At 42.3% G+C, this 19,675-nt stretch overlaps 1 protein-coding gene across 1 annotated transcript in view; it reads right to left on the bottom strand.

The window, feature by feature from the left end:
- LOC126284965 (odorant receptor Or2-like) overlaps positions 1-19,675 on the bottom strand; it is a 71,942-nt gene that overhangs the window by 20,012 nt on the left and 32,255 nt on the right. The window contains exon 3 of the mRNA XM_049984237.1: positions 10,985-11,086. Coding sequence (XP_049840194.1) covers positions 10,985-11,086 — 102 coding nt within the window. The remainder of the gene's footprint in view (positions 1-10,984; positions 11,087-19,675) is intronic.

A 19,675-nucleotide genomic window follows, 5' to 3' on the forward strand; every position in this document is an offset into this window, starting at 1 on the left:
GTATCTGAAAAAGAGCTAGTAGAGCGAGGTCCTTCTCCAACATCGACCATTAACTGCCATGGGCATTCTGGAGCACAGGAAACAATATGAGGGCAAGAACAAAATCGAAAAAAAGCACACTGGAGTCAATTGGGATCTCCTGCGGGCGAACATCAGCAGCAGTGTATTTCCGTCCTTGGTCAGGTCGACATGGTACAAAACGGTTAACAACATTATCAGCACAAATGAGCGCCTGCATTAGCTTGGGCTAAGCGACACAGCCCATTGTCACCAAGCACATACTGTTCCCCACAGATATACTTGCAGTCACCGCATGCACAATTGGCAATGGGTTCGTCAAAAAGTCGCCCTTATAACTAGGACTTATGAAAATAACATAGACACGAACTTACTGCACAGACTAGACGTCAGATATTTTCCGCCAACTAAAAATAACCCTATCATGTGGCTGTTGGGCCAATATATAAGTCATGTCTTCAATCGGCTGACGGTCGACAATTACAGCGAGTTTCTGTTACACATGGAAACGGATTATATTTAAATTAGATACTACGCGTAGCACAGTCGCAAGTACGGTAATAAGCTGCATATTGCATTCATTAGAACAGGTGTTGGATAGCTGTTCGAACTCTAAAACCTTCACCCATTTATGTATCAACGGAATAATCTGGCTCCAATCCCATATTTACGCTTTCCCAAACAAATAAAAAATATAAAAAATATATAAAATATATAAAAAATTAATCAATGTTTCTTTACAATCAATTTGAGTGGTGACGGGAATGAGGGCGGCACCGTGGCCAGGCCTCCGACTAATTGACTCCTGCCCTCCTTGCCGCCACGCCATCTGGCTGCCCCGCTCGCTATATACACTCCTGGAAATTGAAATAAGAACACCGTGAATTCATTGTCCCAGGAAGGGGAAACTTTATTGGCACATTCCTGGAGTCAGATACATCACATGATGACACTGACAGAACCACAGGCACATAGACACAGGCAACAGAGCATGCACAATGTCGGCACTAGTACAGTGTATATCCACCTTTCGCAGCAATGCAGGCTGCTATTCCCCCATGGAGACGATCGTAGAGATGCCGGAGGTAGTCCTGTGGAACGGCTTGCCATGCCATTTCCCCCTGGCGCCTCAGTTGGACCAGCGTTAGTGCTGGACGTGCAGACCGCGTGAGACGACGTTTCATCTAGTCCCAAACATGCTCAATGGGGGACAGATCCGGAGATCTTGCTGGCCAGGGTAGTTGACTTACACCTTCTAGAGCACGTTGGGTGGCATGGGATACACGCGGACGTGCATTGTCCTGTTGGAACAGCAAGTTCCCTTGCCGGTCTAGGAATGGTAGAACGATGGGTTCGATGACGGTTTGTATGTACCGTGCACTATTCAGTGTCCCCTCGACGATCACCAGAGGTGTACGGCCAGTGTAGGAGATCGCTCCCCACACCATGATGCCAGGTGTTGGCCCTGTGTGCCTCGGTCGTATGCAGTCCTGATTGTGGCGCTCACCTGCACGGCGCCAAACACGCATACGACCATCATTGGCACCAAGGCAGAAGCGACTCTCATCGCTGAAGACGACACGTCTCCATTCGTCCCTCCATTCACGCCTGTCGTGACACCACTGGAGGCGGGCTGCACAATGTTGGGGCGTGAGCGGAAGATGGCCTAATTGTGTGCAGGACCATAGCCCAGCTTCATGGAGACGGTTGCGAATGGTCCTCGCCGATACCCCAGGAGCAACAGTGTCCCTAATTTGCTGGGAAGTGGCGGTGCGGTCCCCTACGGCACTGCGTAGGATCCTACGGTCTTGGCGTGCATCCGTGCGTCGCTGCGGTCCGGTCCCAGGTCGACGGGCACGTGCACCTTCCGCCGACCACTGGCGACAACATCGATGTACTGTGGAGACCTCACGCCCCACGTGTTGAGCAATTCGGCGGTATGTCCACCCGGCCTCCCGCATGCCCACTATACGCCCTCGCTCAAAGTCCGTCAACTGCACATACGGTTCACGTCCACGCTGTCGCGGCATGCTACCAGTGTTAAAGACTGCGATGGAGCTCCGTATGCCACGGCAAACTGGCTGACACTGACGGCGGCGTTGCACAAATGCTGCGTAGCTAGCGCCATTCGACGGCCAACACCGCGGTTCCTGGTGTGTCCGCTGTGCCGTGCGTGTGATCATTGCTTGTACAGCCCTCTCGCAGTGTCCAGACCAAGTATGGTGGGTCTGACACATCGGTGTCAATGTGTTTTTTTTCCATTTCCAGGAATATATATATATATATATATATATATATATATATATATATATATATATATGTGTGTGTGTGTGTGTGTGTGTGTGTGTGTGTGTGTGTGTGTGTGTGTGTGTGTTTCTTTCTGGTGAGCACGGAATTAAGCCTAAAAATTAAAAAAAAGCAAAAAAAAATCAGGGACGTGGTAGTGTAATACAGGAGTGTGAAACCTAAAACTTTTTATGTGTGACGGTTCAGCAGTGTAACCGAGGCACCCATGTCCAACTGAAATTTCACACATACCCCACCAAGAAGCAAATGAACAAAAAAATAGTTGGACTGGCATTGCAATGAAGAAAATGCTCGCTTACTGATTTTGCTAATGCTTGTTGCACATTTTGAATACACCGCATTAATGACATGGGCCTTGTGACTAAATTTTTGTGAGTCTGCTGAATTCTTGTGTTTGTTTCGTTGCAAACCTGCAGGCTGTACATGTCCTTTCTCAAGAGTAGCACTGTACTTGATGGGAGGAGCAGTCCTGGCTTCTGTGCCATGAATAACACTGAAGCATGATTTAATTCAGTTCACTTGTGTAGCAAGCTGCTTACACGGTGCAGAGAGTTGTTTACGAGGTATTCCGAGGACAAGCTGGCGCTGCCAAATGGGCTGGGTGCAGACAAGGGACTCAACCCGACAAATTGCTGGCTATTCAAATTTGTCGGCCAACAAGACACCTGAGTTGTACTGATCTAGTAGTTGCTCTCAAATTAAAAAAAAAATAAAAAAATCGCATCCTTCCTCAGCGTTCATCAGCAAGCTTAACGTTGACGTTCGACAGCACGGTCCGTGTGCCGACGGCTTAAGGGCCGTGTGGCTCGTACCTGTCATTGAAGTAACAGATTTGTAACAGTTCGTTGTGTCGCTGTGATTGCTACTGCAGATGCAGTACGACCAACACCGACTCAAAAGAAGGCCTCGGCGCTTGTTCGTGACGTCACGTCAGCTAGGCACAGCGAGCGCCAGGTCTGTCGCAGGCATACTCATAATGGTGGTGTCTCCTTCTCTGACACAGGAAAATGTGAAACTATTGGCGGTAGTTGACCAACACACAACGTTCTGAGAGATTACTGCAATCAATTAATTGTGCAATTCATGAAACTTCTTAACAATTAGTGTACTCCTGACCTTAAATTTCCACCTGTTTTAAGGATTGACAAGCAAAAACAACGTCATGGTCCGGCAGCATCAGAATTCGTGCTTCTTTACCTTATTTCTAAATCTGAGGAAGTTACGTTTGTACTGGGTTGCTTTTACAAGAAACTGTCAACATATTGGTGCTCTTCTTTAGGTATCTTGGTTGACTATGGGGTGAGGAGCACAGAATGTTAATGAAATATCTTGCGATTGTATACGTTGGGGGAGGGGTGGGGGACAGAAGAAGAGGCAAAAGAGAGATACTAGTTTTATCAGATAACATTTTTTTATCTTATGAAGTTTCTCCTTTCAGTTGCAAGAGGGGAATATTTATCTTTTCTAATGTGCATGTTTAAAAAAGTTTAAGCTCAGCAGCATTTACGATGTATGAAGCTATTTTGTTTCCTGTTTAGAATTCCATTCGTTGAAAACGACTGTAAACTAATGACTGGCAACTGTTGGACATTTACACATGTAAATTGGTTCACATTTCCATTGACGATGTCAAATGAAAATAAATAAATAAATAAAAGAAACGACTTCATTGTAAGGAGGTTGGGGTAAGTTTCGATAGCAAAATGGATGAATTAAATATAGTTACTGGAATGTGAAAAAAAAACTTTCAAAGTTTCTCTCAAAAATGACATATGTATGATACCTATATAGTGTATCGTTCTTGTGCAATATATAATTGGAAGTGCTCCCGGACTTTATGTACACCCTGTAATTTACTTACCCTCGTAGCTACGGTATTGCTGAGCATGTATTGTTCCGAAGCAATGTATCCTCGGACATGAATGCATATCTGAAGTAACAAGCATTGCGGTATGAAATGCATGAAATTTATTCGCAGCTGCAAATATGCACAACCGTCGGTTGTATAATGGAACGACGGCAACGAAAATTTGTGCCAGACTGGGACTCAACCTGGATTTACAGCTTATCACTAGCGGTCAGCTTACCATTAGGCTACCTGAGCACGACTCATGGCCATACCCAAACTTCCCTATGTCGTCAACCATGTGACTACAACCTGTACTTACGTCCATTACGTATTTTACAGCATAGGGGGGACATTATAATTGAATGTCACTTGCCCGCTGTCGGCGGATAAATATGATATTGCAGTACCTGTGTTGTTCCAAGTTATGATACTCTGTTCAGTCGCACAACACATCGGTCAAGCAACTTTGAATTAAAATGTCTCCCTTGTACAGAAATATAGACAATGGCCACTCCAGTACAAGTTATAGACACGGTTGCCGACATGTGGATGTTTGTGTCAGGCCGTGTGCTGTGGTAGCCGTACGGAAAAGCGACTCCTCACGATAAGCAGGCAATCGGGGTTCGAGGCCCAGTCGGGCACCAATGTTCATTTTCGTCATTCCATTATACAGCTGACTGTTGTTCATATTCGCTACTACGAATATATTTCATACAATTTTTAGCTCTAAGTAGCATTGAGTTTATTCGTTGGGACAAAATGTCTTGTCGGTAGTTTTAGGTGTTTATTAACTCTTTTTATAAACTATGCAATTGACAGTGTGAACTTTTATTTGAAAATGAAGTAGACTAAAAACATTAAAGTTCATGTGCCTCCCTACATCTCCTAAAACCATAAAAAGGGGAAGAATAGTTACAATTTTGCTATGGAACAAAAATGTCGCGTAAATGGTTCCAGTGTTAATGTAAAGTGGGGTGTTATTTCATGCCAAATGACGCATCCAATTTTCTTCCACATCCTTCCATAAGTCGAGCATGTACTCTTATGACCACATTGCAATGGGATGTTATAATGTAATTTTCCTTCCTGTTTTCCTTCTGCTAGAATGATTTGCGGGAACGCATACAGCTAACGCTCGACCACCAACCTTCGATAAATTATGGTCAATTATGGTGGTTTTATGTTTGAAACAATTCAGTTGTGAGTGTTTCCTGTATGCCTGGTTGGACTTAAGCGTAGGGAACGAGCTGACCACCATAGACATGTAGGAGTCGCACTCATCCAACAGTATGCCCTTGTGTTACCACACATCATATGGAGATGTGGCTCATGTACAAGACGAAAAACGTGCACGAACTTTTGCGTGATGGACTCTGCCCTCATGGACAAACTTTCTCTATTAGAAAAGGAAGTCCGAGCCCTCCAACTGAGATTTAAGGGTGCTAGTTCGCTGTTTTAGCCCTGGAGGGGGACTTTCTTACATTCGACGTTGTTTTAGTTTATAATATACTATTGCCTTTATTACTTATACCAAGAGATATTACAATCCAATTTGTGTGCATAATCTCCTACAGCCGTACCATTCTCAAAAAATTTACGACTTTTAGCATTTGAAACTTTTCTGAGTTTATTGTGCTTTTCACAAGCGACGAATATTTTGCAATAGTTGTTGGCGTTATGGTGTTAAGTCCAAAGACTAATTTGATGCAGCTCTCCATTCTAGGTCTCCTCCCAGCTTTTACATCTTTGCATAACTACCGCCAAGTTACGAATATATAAACTTATTTGCTGTAGTCAAGCCACGATCCCTCCATTTATTTCCCACTGCACTTCCCTTCATTACGAAACTGGTTATTTCTTAATGCTTGAGGGAGTGTCCTATGAACCTATCTCTACTTTTAGTCAAGTCGTGTCATAAGTTTCTTTCTTCCAGTTTTATCCAGTACTCATCATTTGTTATTCGATGTATGAAACGGCCCCTTAGAACAATTATACATGACTGTGCTTAAACTGACACACAATATTTTTTTAGCGCAACGCAATCTGACTTTCCATAATCCCTACAAAAGAATGGCCCTGACTAACATTATCCTTTACCTTTCACAAATCACTTACCTCACAAAAATCTTCGTTACTCGAACTACTGCAATACAACGAGCGCCACTACTGCCAGCTAAATAAAAGATTCAAACTACTGATGGCACTAACTACTGATAGGCACAGTTAGCAAATGAAAGATTTTAATAGAGAACAAACAATGTATTTACCTTAATAGTCATTATATATATATATATATATATATATATATATATACTCCTGGAATGATCACACGCACGGCACAGCGGACACACCAGGAACCGCGGTGTTCTCCGTCGAATGGCGCTACCTGCGCAGCATTTGTGCACCGCCGCCGTCAGTGTCAGCCAGTTTGCCGTGGCATACGGAGCTCCATCGCAGTCTTTAACACTGGTAGCATGCCGCGACATCATGGACGTGAAGCGTATGTGCAGTTGACGGACTTTGAGCGAGGGCGTATAGTGGGCATGCGGGAGGCCGGGTGGACGTACCGCCGAATTGCTCAACACGTGGGGCGTGAGGTCTCCACAGTACATTGATGTTGTCGCCAGTGGTCGGCGGAAGGTGCACGTGCCCGTCGACCTGGGACCGGACTGCAGCGACGCACGGATGCACGCCAAGACCGTAGGATCCTACGCAGTGCCGTAGGGGACCGCACCGCCACTTCCCAGAAAATTAGGGACACTGTTGCTCCTGGGGTATCGGCGAGGGCCATTCGCAACCGTCTCCATGAAGTTAGGCTACGGTCCCGCACACCGTTAGGCCGTCTTCCGCTCACGCCTCAACATCGTGCAGCCCGCCTCCAGTGGTGTCGCGACAGGCGTGAATGGAGGGACGAATGGAGACGTGTCGTCTTCAGCGATGAGAGTCGCTTCTGCCTTGGTGCCAATGATGGTCATATGCGTGTTTGGCGCCGTGCAGGTGAGCGCCACCATCAGGACTGCATACGACCGAGGCACACAGGGCCAACATACGGCATCATGGTGTGGGGAGCGATCTCCTACACTGGCCGTACACCTCTGGTGATCGTCGAGGGGACACTGAATAGTGCACGGAACATCCAAACCGTCATCGAACCCATCGTTCTACCATTCCTAGACCGGCAAGGGAACTTGCTGTTCCAACAGGACAATGCACGTCCGCATGTATCCCGTGCCACCCAACGTGCTCTAGAAGGTGTAAGTCAACTACCCTGGCCAGCAAGATCTCCGGATCTGTCCCCCATTGAGCATGTTTGGGACTGGATGAAGCGTCGTCTCACGCGGTCTGCACGTCCAGCACGAACGCTGGTCCAACTGAGGCGCCAGGTGGAAATGGCATGGCAAGCCGTTCCACAGGACTACATCCAGCATCTCTACGATCGTCTCCATGGGAGAATAGCAGCCTGCATTGCTGCGAAAGGTGGATATACACTGTACTAGTGCCGACATTGTGCATGCTCTGTTGCCTGTGTGTATGTGCCTGTGGTTCTGTCAGTGTGATCATGTGATGTATCTGACCCCAGGAATGTGTCAATAAAGTTTCCCCTTCCTGGGACAATGAATTCACGGTGTTCTTATTTCAATTTCCAGGAGTATATATATATATAGCAGTTCATGACATCCATTCTTACAGATGTTCTGTTTCTGATGGACACTCCTCCAGATTATCCATTCTCAAAAATCCGCCATCTCACTTCCCCACATCCACTACTGCTGGCGGCTCACCTCCAACTGCGCAACACTACGCGCTCTGAACAGCCACTGCACAACACTACAACGGCAGCAACAATGCAAACTAGTCACAGACTGCACACAGCACAGCCAGTGATTTTCATACGGAGCGCTACGTGGCGTTACCAATAAGAAAATCTAAGCAGCCTACTTACAGATTTACTGGCCTAATCTTGAACAATCTTCTAAACCACCACATTCCAAACGCTATTGTGCTCTTCTTGTTTGTACTGCTCTTCCAAACAAGTGATAAAACAAATGGAGCGAATGTTTGCTTAGTTCATGTAGTTTATGTTATGTAGTCTCTGAGTTTCCAAGCTATGAGGGATACCACATAGAAATTTGAAAAGTCCAAAAAAGTCCAGGAATTTTTAATTAAATCTACAAGCGTTATAAATATAGGTTTGCCTTATTCAATCTGTCTTCTAAGATAAGTCATAGGATCAGCATCATCTGGCGTGTTCCTAGATTTCTTCGGAATCCTAAGTAAACTTCCCCGAAGTTGGCTTACATTATTTCTTCCATTCTTCTGTAAACACTTCATGTCAATATCTTGCAACAATGGGTTAATAAACTGATAGTTCGGTAATATTCAGGACTGTCACACCTCCATTTTTTAGATTTCGAATCATTGCATTTTTCTCGAGACATGAGGTTATTTCGCTATTCTCAGACATATTATCTTGCATACCAGGAATAACTGCACCAGGTGGAATAATTTTTTCATTGCTGTCCCTCCCAAGCACGTCAATAATACCTAGAAAATGTCGTACACTCCAAGGTACTTATTTCCACATAGGTCTTCCAGATCTGTCAGATTCGTCATACAGTTTCTACAGTATTCTCCTCGAATTTGTTTCGCTTTTATAGACCCACTGTGTACTTCTTCATCCTTTCAGCAGTTCCTTCTCATTTTAGTACTAGCTTGTCATCTAAGCCCTTAATGTTCATGCAGTGGGTGGTACCTACATTTACCCTAATCATGCATGCTCTTTCACCTACACCTACATTTACATCTACGTGATTACTCTGGTATTTACAATAAATTCCCTGGCAGCGGGTTCAGTGAACCACCTTCAAGCTGTCTCTCTACCGTTACACTCGAGCGGCACTCGGGAAAATCGAGCATTTAAGTTTTTCTGTGCGAGCACTGATTTCTCTTATTTTATCGTGATGATCATTTCTCATCATGTAGGTGGATGCCAACAGAATGTTTTCGCAATCGGAGGAGAAAACTGGTGATCTAAATTTCATGAGAAGATCCCGTCGCATCGAAAAAACGCATTTGTTGTAATGATTACCGCTCCAATTCACGCATAATGTCTATGACATTCTCTCCTATTCCACGATAATACAAAACGAGCTGCCATTCTTTGTACTTTTTCGATTTCATCCGTCAGCCCCACCTGATGCGGACCCCACACCGCACAGCAATATTCCAGAATAGGGATACAAGTGTGGTATTTGTAATTGTAATCCCTAAGTATTTAGCTGAATTTACATTCTTCAGATTTGTGTGACTTATCGCGTAATCGAAATGTAGCTGATTTCTTTTATTACTCATGCGAATAACGTCACACTTTTCTTTATTCAGGGTCAATTGCCACTTTTCGCACCATACAGATATCTCATCTAAATCATTTTTCAAGTCGTTTTGAGCATCTGATGACTTTACAAGACCCTAAATGACCCTAAATGACAGCATCATCTACAAACAATCTGAGACGGCTACTCAGATTGTCTCCTATGTCGTTAATATATATCAGGAACAATAGAGAGCCTACAACACTTCCTTGGGGAGCGCCGGATATTACTTCTGTTTTACTCGATGACTTTTCGTCTATTACTACGATTTCCGGCAGGAAATCACGAATCCAGTCGCACAACTGAGGCGGTACTCCGTAGGCACGTAGTTTGGTTAGAAGACGCTTGTGAGGAACGGTGTCGAGAGCCTCCTTGAAATATAAAAATATTGAATCAATTTGACATCGCCTTTCGGTAGCACTCATTACTTCATGTGTATAAAGAGCTAGTTGTGTTTCACTAGAATGACATTTTCTTAATCCGTGCAGACTATGTGTCAATAAATCGTTTTCTTCAAGGTACGTCATAATGTGCGAGTACAGTGTATGTTCCAAAATCCTACTGCAAATCTACGTTAGTGCTATAGGCCTCTAATTCAGTGGATTATTCCTACTTCCCTTTTTTGGTGTTGGTGTGACTTGAGCAATTTTCCAGTCTATAGGTAAGGATCTTTCTGTTAGCGAGTGGTTGTATATAATTGCTAAATATGGAGTTATTGTATCAGACTACTCTGAGAGGAACCTGACTGGTATACAATCTGGACTGGAGGCCTTGCCTTTATTAAGTGATTTAAGCTGTATCGTTACACCTTGCGTACGTCCCCAAATCGGTCTTGCTTTGCCATTTTGCAGGTCCCGTCGGTCTCTCTTATTATATTCAAAAAAGTGAATGTGTTTTGGGTTTTTGAAACGGAGAGTGAGATCATTGCTAGAAAATCAGTCAAAGATATTTTTAAGAACATTGTTTACCACTTCTTCTATTGCTGTAAGTATGTTGTACGTATGCTTTGATTACAATACTAGTGTCACCTGCAAAATGAACTAATTCTGTTTGTGGATTAGTTAATCGGTTACATAAACATGAATAATCGTGGACCTAAGATTGAGCCTTGGGGAACGCCATATTTGGTTTTTCTTTCCTGAGTCAAAAGATTCTTCCCTCATTAGATTGACTGAATTTCTAGGAATGACTTTCTGCTATGAAGTAGATATGATGTTACCCACTGGTTGATTTAACTATCAGTTCTGTAAAATCCCAGTAATCTACTTAAAAATTCCGAAATTTGGAAACACCAAGTTCCACAAGTTCCAAAAGCGGATCACTTTGTATATGGGTCAATGAAACGGGCGTTATACCGGCAAAGAACGGCGGTTACTCATTTGAACGTTTGCTGTTGAGGGTTACAGGTTCCCATTTCCTGATCCTAATATGTACCCACCTGTTGGGTAACGTTGTGTGCCGACCAACAGTATAAGTAGATCTGGCCAGCAGGTACAGGAAGGAAACAGATGCACTTTAGCACTGAGCCGAGTTCCGTGCTCTGTAACAAACAAATGAAGGAGCCACAATTATAAAGGTTACAAGGTAAAAGAGGGAATTTCTGAATCATAGTATCGACTGTGAAAGAGGTACACATCTAAGATCTGTAAACGTTTTCTAAATAGCTAATTCTGAATGTCCACGTGTACACTTTGATTGAACCGCGCCATCAAATACAAACGCCCAGCAATGTTGATGGATGGCGTCATTCCGTTGCAGGATAATGCCCGCCCACATGCTGCAAAGGTCGTTGCGAGTACGCTGAAGAAAGTTTGCTGGAAAGCCCTTACACATTCTCCATAGAGACCCGATCTCTCTCCATGCGGTTTCCATTGTTTTGGAGCCAGAACACCATTCAAGGACGTCGATTAGCTTAGGAGGAAGAGGAACACGCCTGGGTGCAATCATGGTTCCTCCAGCAATAGCAAACATTTTTCAATGAAGGCATCGATAGTCTTGCGTCTAAGTGGGATAAATTTGTCAATAGTTGTGGCGACTACTTTTGAAATAATAAACACTGAAGTAACTTCTTTTCCATCAGTATTGTTTTTATTTGGCTCCCACTTCTATAACAGAAGGGCAAGCGGGCTTCGGAGAGTTAGAGCCCAGACATACCCAGTAACGTAACTTTCAAACAACTGAGCCGTCCCTCCATTTGGCTACTGGTGTCTTTTCGCCTACGTTGAGGAGCTACCTATGTTAATAAATGTCTCACATCCTCAGTGGGACGCAATTGTTTGTAGTCGCTAGACTTTTCGGTTCGTGAGTAGTTGCAGTGTGGACGTTGTAGCCGTCAAGTCAAACTACTCATCACTTTGGGAGCAGACACCCTTTGTAACATGGAGTACCATGAGCGCAAGGTACCAGTAATCACGTTGGTTACTCACGCTCCGTTACCTGAGATTCCACCCACATGTCCGTTACCTTGAGTCCATCAGCAGTAATGTAAGTTACAATGCGCCGCACTTGTTTCAGCTTGTAATGTATTCTATTAAACTGGGGACCTAGAACCGACTGTAGCCTCAGTGGTACACAACCCCATGACAGGCTACACCTGTCCACTCAACCCTCCACCCACACCGAATCCAGGGTTATTGTGCGGTTCGGCCGGCATTGGACCCTCCCCCCCCCCTTCCCCCCCCCCTCCCCATTCCAGGAAACGTAGCACACAGTACGAGTGTTACCCCAATGTTGCCGTGGTAGAGTAAGTATGGTGTACGTGTATGTAGAGACAGTGTTTGCCCAGCAATCGCCGACATAGTGTAACTGAGCGGAATGAAGGGAACCGGTCCCCATTCGCCGAGGCAGATGGAAAATAGCCTTAAAAACCATCCACAGACTGGCCGGCACACCGGACCTCGACACTAATCCGCCGGGCGGATTCGTGCCGGGGACCGGCACACCTTCCCGCCCAGAAAGCACGGCTAACCGGGCAGGTTGTTTCAGCCTTCGCACTCAACTTCCATGGATCGATTTTACAATGTTCGACGTAGAATTTTTGTAATCAGTCTCTCATATATATATATATATATATATATATATATATATATATATATATATATATATATATATATCACTGTGTATTAGTTCTCGATTACTGCTTCATTGAACTTTATATGTTTTTGTCCTGTACATAATCTGGTTCTATAACAGGAATGAAGCTCGACATTTATGGCAATACTTGTGTAAGGACCATAGTAACTTTTCTAACAGAGCTACCTCGATTTGTGTAGACTGTTGCTTACGAAATATAACTAAATTAATTTCGAAAGTCTTCTGACTGACAGCAGCTTTTTCCTGTCCTCTTTTCATAATGATATAATGGTTCAAATGGTTCTAAACACTATGGGACTTAACACCTTGGGTCATCAGTCCCCTAGACTTAGAACTACTTAAACCTAATTAACCTAAGGACAGCACACACATCCATGCCTGAGGCAGGATTCGAGCCTGCGACCGCAGCAGCAGCGCGGTTCCCGACTGAAGCGCCTAGAAGCGCTCGGCCACAGCTAGACATCTAATTCGTTGCCCGAAGGACAGGAATCCGGCAGCGTACCTGGTGCAAAGGACAAATGATCAGCAGGCGCCTGACTATCTCTCTATATGATAGAGACTAGATCTGAATCAGTTTATCAATCTTTAATCTCAATGGCCGCAGATGTCTCGATTGCCTTGACCACAATAAGAGTCTGTCACTTCCAAGAGAATAACTATTCTTCAATCGCTACAAGACCAGTTATAAGGACAATTTCGCACCACATGAGCACATATCTGTATTTTTAGGTGAGAATTCCGATTCTAACGTTACACAGCTAAATGTAACTGTAAGAAACTTGTACGAGAATAAAACGTTAGTTCAAAAATGAGTTGTGAAAATAAACCGTAGTTAATAACAAATAGCATGTCAGCATCCTCTTCTTCTAACGTCTAAGCCATCTTAAGAGCAAGAATTCCTCCGATCTCTTCTTCACCGGTTGTCACTTGATAGTGTTCTGCCTGTGCCTCATTCACCCAACAGTTTGCCTTAGAAACAGTATGTCATCTGTGTATTAGTACTCTGTATATGTCCCACATGTTTCAATTTTCATCACTTTTGTTTTTTGCATACTGTCCATTTCCCTTTCCTCATTTATATTTTACGACTTCCTTATTAGTTTCTTTCTCAATATCCAGGTCGTTATGGTGATCCTCCTGTATTTAAATAGTCCTCTATCATCTTGATCTTTTGTCCAGTTCGTTTTTCTGCAAAACAGTGCAACACATGGGAAAGCTTCAGCAAATTCCTCGTTCGATTCTGTGCTAACATATTTCACAATTAAGAGACATAGGCAGCTCAGTGAATTTGTCGTCTTTAAGTATATTGCTCGATAAACGATTAAATTGGCTCATCTGTTCAATTTTCAATCATCCGAGTTCTAATGTTTGTGGCAAAGTGCTGATCATCTAATAACAATAGTTTAGTTTTAGAAGAGTTTATCTTCAGTGCCTTCTGCATACTGCTTGTATTCTGAATCCAAGACTAAAACAGTATCGCGAGCCAATGTAATGTTTTGCTTCTGAATATTTCTTTTAGGATACCATCTGGAATACGTGGAACAGGATACGCCATGGGCGAACAGCTTGTTTACCTTCTTTCACTTCCACTAATATGTGTCCGAATCAATCGCCAACCTACCTGTTCCACTCACAAGCTTAAATGTCAGTTTCCAGTTTTTAGTGTAAAGATATTTCTGTTATCCTAAGAGCAACAAAACTCGTGAAAGTCACTCCACGATAATCCGCAGTACTAAAATTACTTCGGTAGTTTCTCTTCAGAAAAAAGTAACATCCAACTATCTTGCTTTAGATCGACGATACTGAATTGGATAGTACATTGATAAGATACTGAGCACATATTTGAGATGACAGCGGGTCAAATTTCCTTTAGTCATCCAGGTTTAGGTTTTCCGTGAGTTCAATAACTTCCCTCGAAATTGCAGAGCTAATTTCCTTGTCGACCTGCTAAAATTCTAAGTTTTGCTCCAACGTCGACGGGACGTTAATCCCTTATATTCTATCCGTCCTTTCCTTTCATGTAGATGTCAGTCTAATTTTTAATTCCGTACAAATGCTACATACGCCTGGATTTTTTTTATTTGAAAGTACCGCGTGTACGAATGTTCTGAAGACCGTCGTGTACATGACTGTGAAAACTTTGGAAGCGTTTTATCGGACATGAAACCCATTTTGCATAGGTATAATGTAGCATTTCTTAAAAATTATGAGTGAAAATACACTGAAGTGCCAAAGTAACTGGTTTAGGCAAGCGTATTCAACAGAGATATGTAAACTGGCAGCATACGGTCCTGTGGTCGACGCAGTTGTTAGATCGGTTACTGCTGATACAATAGCAGGTTATCAAGATATTAGTGAGTTTGAACGTGGTGTTACTGACAGATAAATACGTACATGCATTTGCACGGATAATAAGGTAATAGTCAATTAATGCTGGTTATTTCCCAAGTAATAGGAGAATGATTTATAGTTCCGCGTACTGTGTAGCGTAACACACGGTGACCTGTGCAACCGCGAGGTCGGTGATATAAATGTCAGTGAAAACGCAAATCTACCATTACTCAGTAAAGACCTTGAAGAACTCCATAAGAGATTTGTATCACAAACGATTTACTTCATGTGAACATAGGCTTCCGCGGCCAGAAGAATTTTATTGACGATTTGCGTCATAATTTTATTCCTCCCTGTATAGGTGTGGAGAATTAAAGGAGGAGATATAAATGATATTTTGATAAAAGCAGCAGCAGACGCTCTTGGAAATCTTAGAAAACAGAACCAAAGAAAAGGAAAATATGTAATCACAAAATACAGGAAGCCATGGAAATAAATAACCACCCTCACAAACAAATAATGAAAATGTAAGTACTACAAGATATCGAGAATATTAAGAACTACCAGCTAATTCAGAAAGTAAGCTCACAGAATCACCAACAAGAGAGTTGGGACAAGCACACACAAAAATTTGATGGTTTTTATGGGCGGAAAAACATGGATTTAAAATCCGAAACCATTTTCAATGATAAAGTTGGATATAAAGGTAAAACATAAAGGGCAGCATTCGAGAGGAGTGGGATGTTCACCAGCAACAGGTTTCATCAACTCGCTCCTTTGATCAACGTTCAACACGAACATGACACTACACTATACACACACCATTCCAGTCATCTACACTTGACACATAGCCTTACCCACGCAGCTCTCATATTTCCCAACGGAGAAGTGACAGTGGGTGCGGAGGGCACGAGAAACCTTTCCAATTACGCGGCTGGACCTGTCCTTGGAGGTCTCCCGACCAATCATGTCGTACGACTTAAGAAAAATGGATCAAGTGGGACAAAAAAGACGGATTTCAAAATAGAAAATTACTCAAAGTGGACATGAAATAAGAACGACAGCAGTTATAAGATAAAACGAAGAAATAATGAGCTGTCTGGAACAAATGGAAAAACTAAGAGATCGAGGAATCGAAAATGAAATCAACTTTGGAAGGAAGGAGACGAGGTACTGGCGGAAGTGAAGCTGTGAGGACGGGTCGTGAGTTGTGCTTGAGTTCTCAGTTAGTAGAGCGCTTGCCGGTGAAAGGCAAAGTTCCCGAGTTCGAGTCTTGGTCCGGCACACAGTTTTAATCTTCCAGAAATATTCATGAAAATTTGCTGATAACGAAACTCTGTGGGATTTGATGGAAAGGCACTAGAGAACTCAAACGCCAGAGATATGTTTGGAAAGTCTGGTAACAAAATCGTCCATTAAGATCTGTTTGTAAGAAACACACAAAGATAGTGACGTGATGACCTGAGAAGATAGCAGAAACAATCATAATACCCCTACGTTGTTCTAGGAAAGGAAGAGTTAAACAGGTAGTATAAAAGAGTTGACATATTAAGAGAGAAACAATTTGAATAGAGACTGTGCAGTATCATTTAAGCGAGTAAAGGGATGAAAGATTTTCAACTTACTTGAAAACAGACGAATCCCACTATGTATGAAAAAGACATGATTTAACTAAGGTAACATTCTTCCTTCAAATCAGTAACCCGCAACGTTCCCAGTGAAATGGAAATTACTAATTCCATTGACGATCAGTGCCATTAAGGATGTTGTTGTGGTACTCAGGCCGAAGATTAGTTTGATTCATCTCTGTGATAGTTTATCTTGTTGAAATCTCTTCATTTTTGAATAACTACTGCACCCAAAATGCTTTGTAACCTATTGTGTGTAAAGAAGCATTAGTCCCTCCCTACAATTCTTATCCCTCACGGTAAGGCTCACAAACGCACAATTCAGCGCCTGTTGTTGCAGGATGGGTCCTATCAATGAATCTCTCATTTTAGTCAAATTGAGCCATAAAGTACATTTCTCCAAAACTCGGTGCAGTATTATATAACGTTACATCGTCCCAGACAAATGCTTTCATGAATTAGATTTTAACAGTCGATATTAGGAAATAACGCCTTTTGATATCATTGTTATTGTTATTCCCAACATGAATTTCAATTTTTTTTTCCTTTTTCTTTTATTTAAAAAATTTTGACGTAGTTTTAATTTGTCTGCACGAATAGTGAAACCCGTCTATTACTTTTAGCGTCTTGTTCCCTGATTTAATAACTTTGTTTAGTTCGACTACATTCCATCACCCTTGTTTTTCTTACTGTTGACGTGCACATTATGTATACTTTTCAAGGTAATATCAATTCCCTTCAACTGATTTCCCAAGTCTGTCAGAATTGCATTGTAAACGGAAAATCTTAAACTGTTTAATTTTTCTCACTGTATCATTTTCAAGTGTTTGCCTCCATTTGCTTTACTGCTTCCTGTGTTTGCAGACTGAATAACATGGAGGATGGTTCACAACCCCTTTAATTCAGTTTTCTACTGCTGTGTCCCTTTCGTGCCCTTTGACAGCAGGGTGGCACCTGAGTTCAAAGTCAGAAATGTCAGATGAGATTTCTAAATTTATAATCTTATAAATGTTGTTTGGCATTTTTCGGTCTACCTTTTAAAATAATTGATATGGGAAGCATTACCTCGTGTCTTCCTACATTTCTCCACAACCTCCACTGATGTTGCTCCATATCGGTTTCTACCAGTTGTTCCATTCTACTGTAGAGAATGCGTGTCCATGACTTACTATGCTAATTGTTCAGCAATATTCACATCTACCATGTTTGAAGCATATATTATTACATTTTTCTTGAAGTTAGATGGTGTTCCGGCAGTCTCATAAATCCTGCGTAATAGATGAAGCAGTTTCATTTGATTATTTCCCCTAATGATCTTGATTGCTATGATGAGACGTTATTTGCACAAGGTGCCTCGTTTTTCCTTAGGCCTGTCAGTATCCCGTCAAATTCGTCTCTCAGTATCGCTCTTCCACTTAATTTTTATTCAGTTCTTCTTCTCTTTCATAATATTGCCATTAAATTTCTTTCCTTTATACAGTTCATGTACGTAGTTCCTCCACCTTTCAACTTTTCCTTCTGCGCTTATATTGCACTGTCATCTAAGCGTTTGATGTTCATACAGCTACCCTTGTTTTCCACAAGTATTTCTTTAATGTACTTACATGTCATGCTAGTTTCATTAACTCTATATTCATCGTGTAGCCATTTCTGTTTTGCTTTTCTGCATTTCCTGAAAGTCTGGTCTTTTAGAGATCTTTTATGTGCCTCGTATTCAGTGTTTATGTATTTTCTTCTTTCTTAAATTAAATTTAATGCCTCTTATGTTATCCAAATATTTCTGCTTAGCTGCGTCTTCTCCGTTAGTTATTTTCCTGCTTCTTTCACTGTTCATTCCTGAGAGCTCCCTTCGTCTTCTGCTATATTTCCCTTATTCTGAGTCAACCATTTATTAATATTTACTTTCCAATTTTAATTATCTGTGCTTTTTCATCTCATGCTTGATCTTAAATGGTGCCTGTCTGAAATTTTTTCAACTTCAAAGACTTAAATCTGCATCTATTCCTGGCCTGCATCTATTAATGACCACATCTATTCCTGGAAATGTAGTTTAGATATTTCTGACTTATTACTATCTACATACACATGACTACCCTGCAATTCACACTTACGTGTCTGGCAAAGTGTTCAGCGAATCATTCAGACTTTTTCACTAGCACTCCACTCCCGATAACGCGCGAGAAAAACCAAATCTTAAATCACTTATTTTGTTACGATGTTCATTTCACCCTTTTTAGCTGGGCGTCAACAAAATATTTTCGAATTCAGAGAAGGAGGTTGTCGGTTGAAATTTCGTGGCAAGACCGGACCGAAATTAAAAACCCCTTTGTTTTAATGATTGCCACACCAGCTCGCATATTAGGTCAGTAACACTCTGTTCGTGCATCACGATAAACGGAACTATCTGCCCTTCTTTGAAATTTCTCGATGCCGCCCATCGTTTTTAATTGGTACTTAATTGTTATCCCTAGGTACTTAGTTCAATAGGTAGCATTTAGATTTTTGTGATGTACCCTGTATCTGAAATTTAACGGCTTTAGTAAACATGTAGATGACCTCACACTGTCCATTATTTACAGTCAACTGCCACTTTTTGCAACATACAGATATCTTGCCTAAATCGTTTGCAATTGGTTTTGATCTTCTAGTGCCTGTACTATAAAAGCTATCAGTTTTTGTTCCACAGACATCCCTACCATTACTCACCCTGATTATCTTATAAATGTGGCTTGTCATTTTTCGGAATGCACCCTTTGCCACATGCCATGGATTTTGCGAAGCTACTGTGCTTCCTGTTAAGAGCAGATGACCCTCTCTATATGCCAATTCCACCGTGATCAATGTTGTGTGAAGTCGTTAAAAGAATTTACTTATGTCTGAAGTAATAATTTTTTCGAAAACCTCGGCGAAATCTAAATTGAAGCTTCAGCACGACCGTGCAGGGAATGGGCTTCATCAAAATCTTGAGATTCATTTTGCAAGCAATGGTCTTTCTGTCAGTGATTGCAAAGAATACAGGGAGGAAACGGAAGTGAACGGTATACCATGTTACAGAAACCTTTCTGGAAGATGGGGGG

The sequence above is a fragment of the Schistocerca gregaria genome, chromosome 8 (assembly GCF_023897955.1).
Source record: "Schistocerca gregaria isolate iqSchGreg1 chromosome 8, iqSchGreg1.2, whole genome shotgun sequence".
Taxonomy (NCBI): domain Eukaryota; kingdom Metazoa; phylum Arthropoda; class Insecta; order Orthoptera; family Acrididae; genus Schistocerca; species Schistocerca gregaria.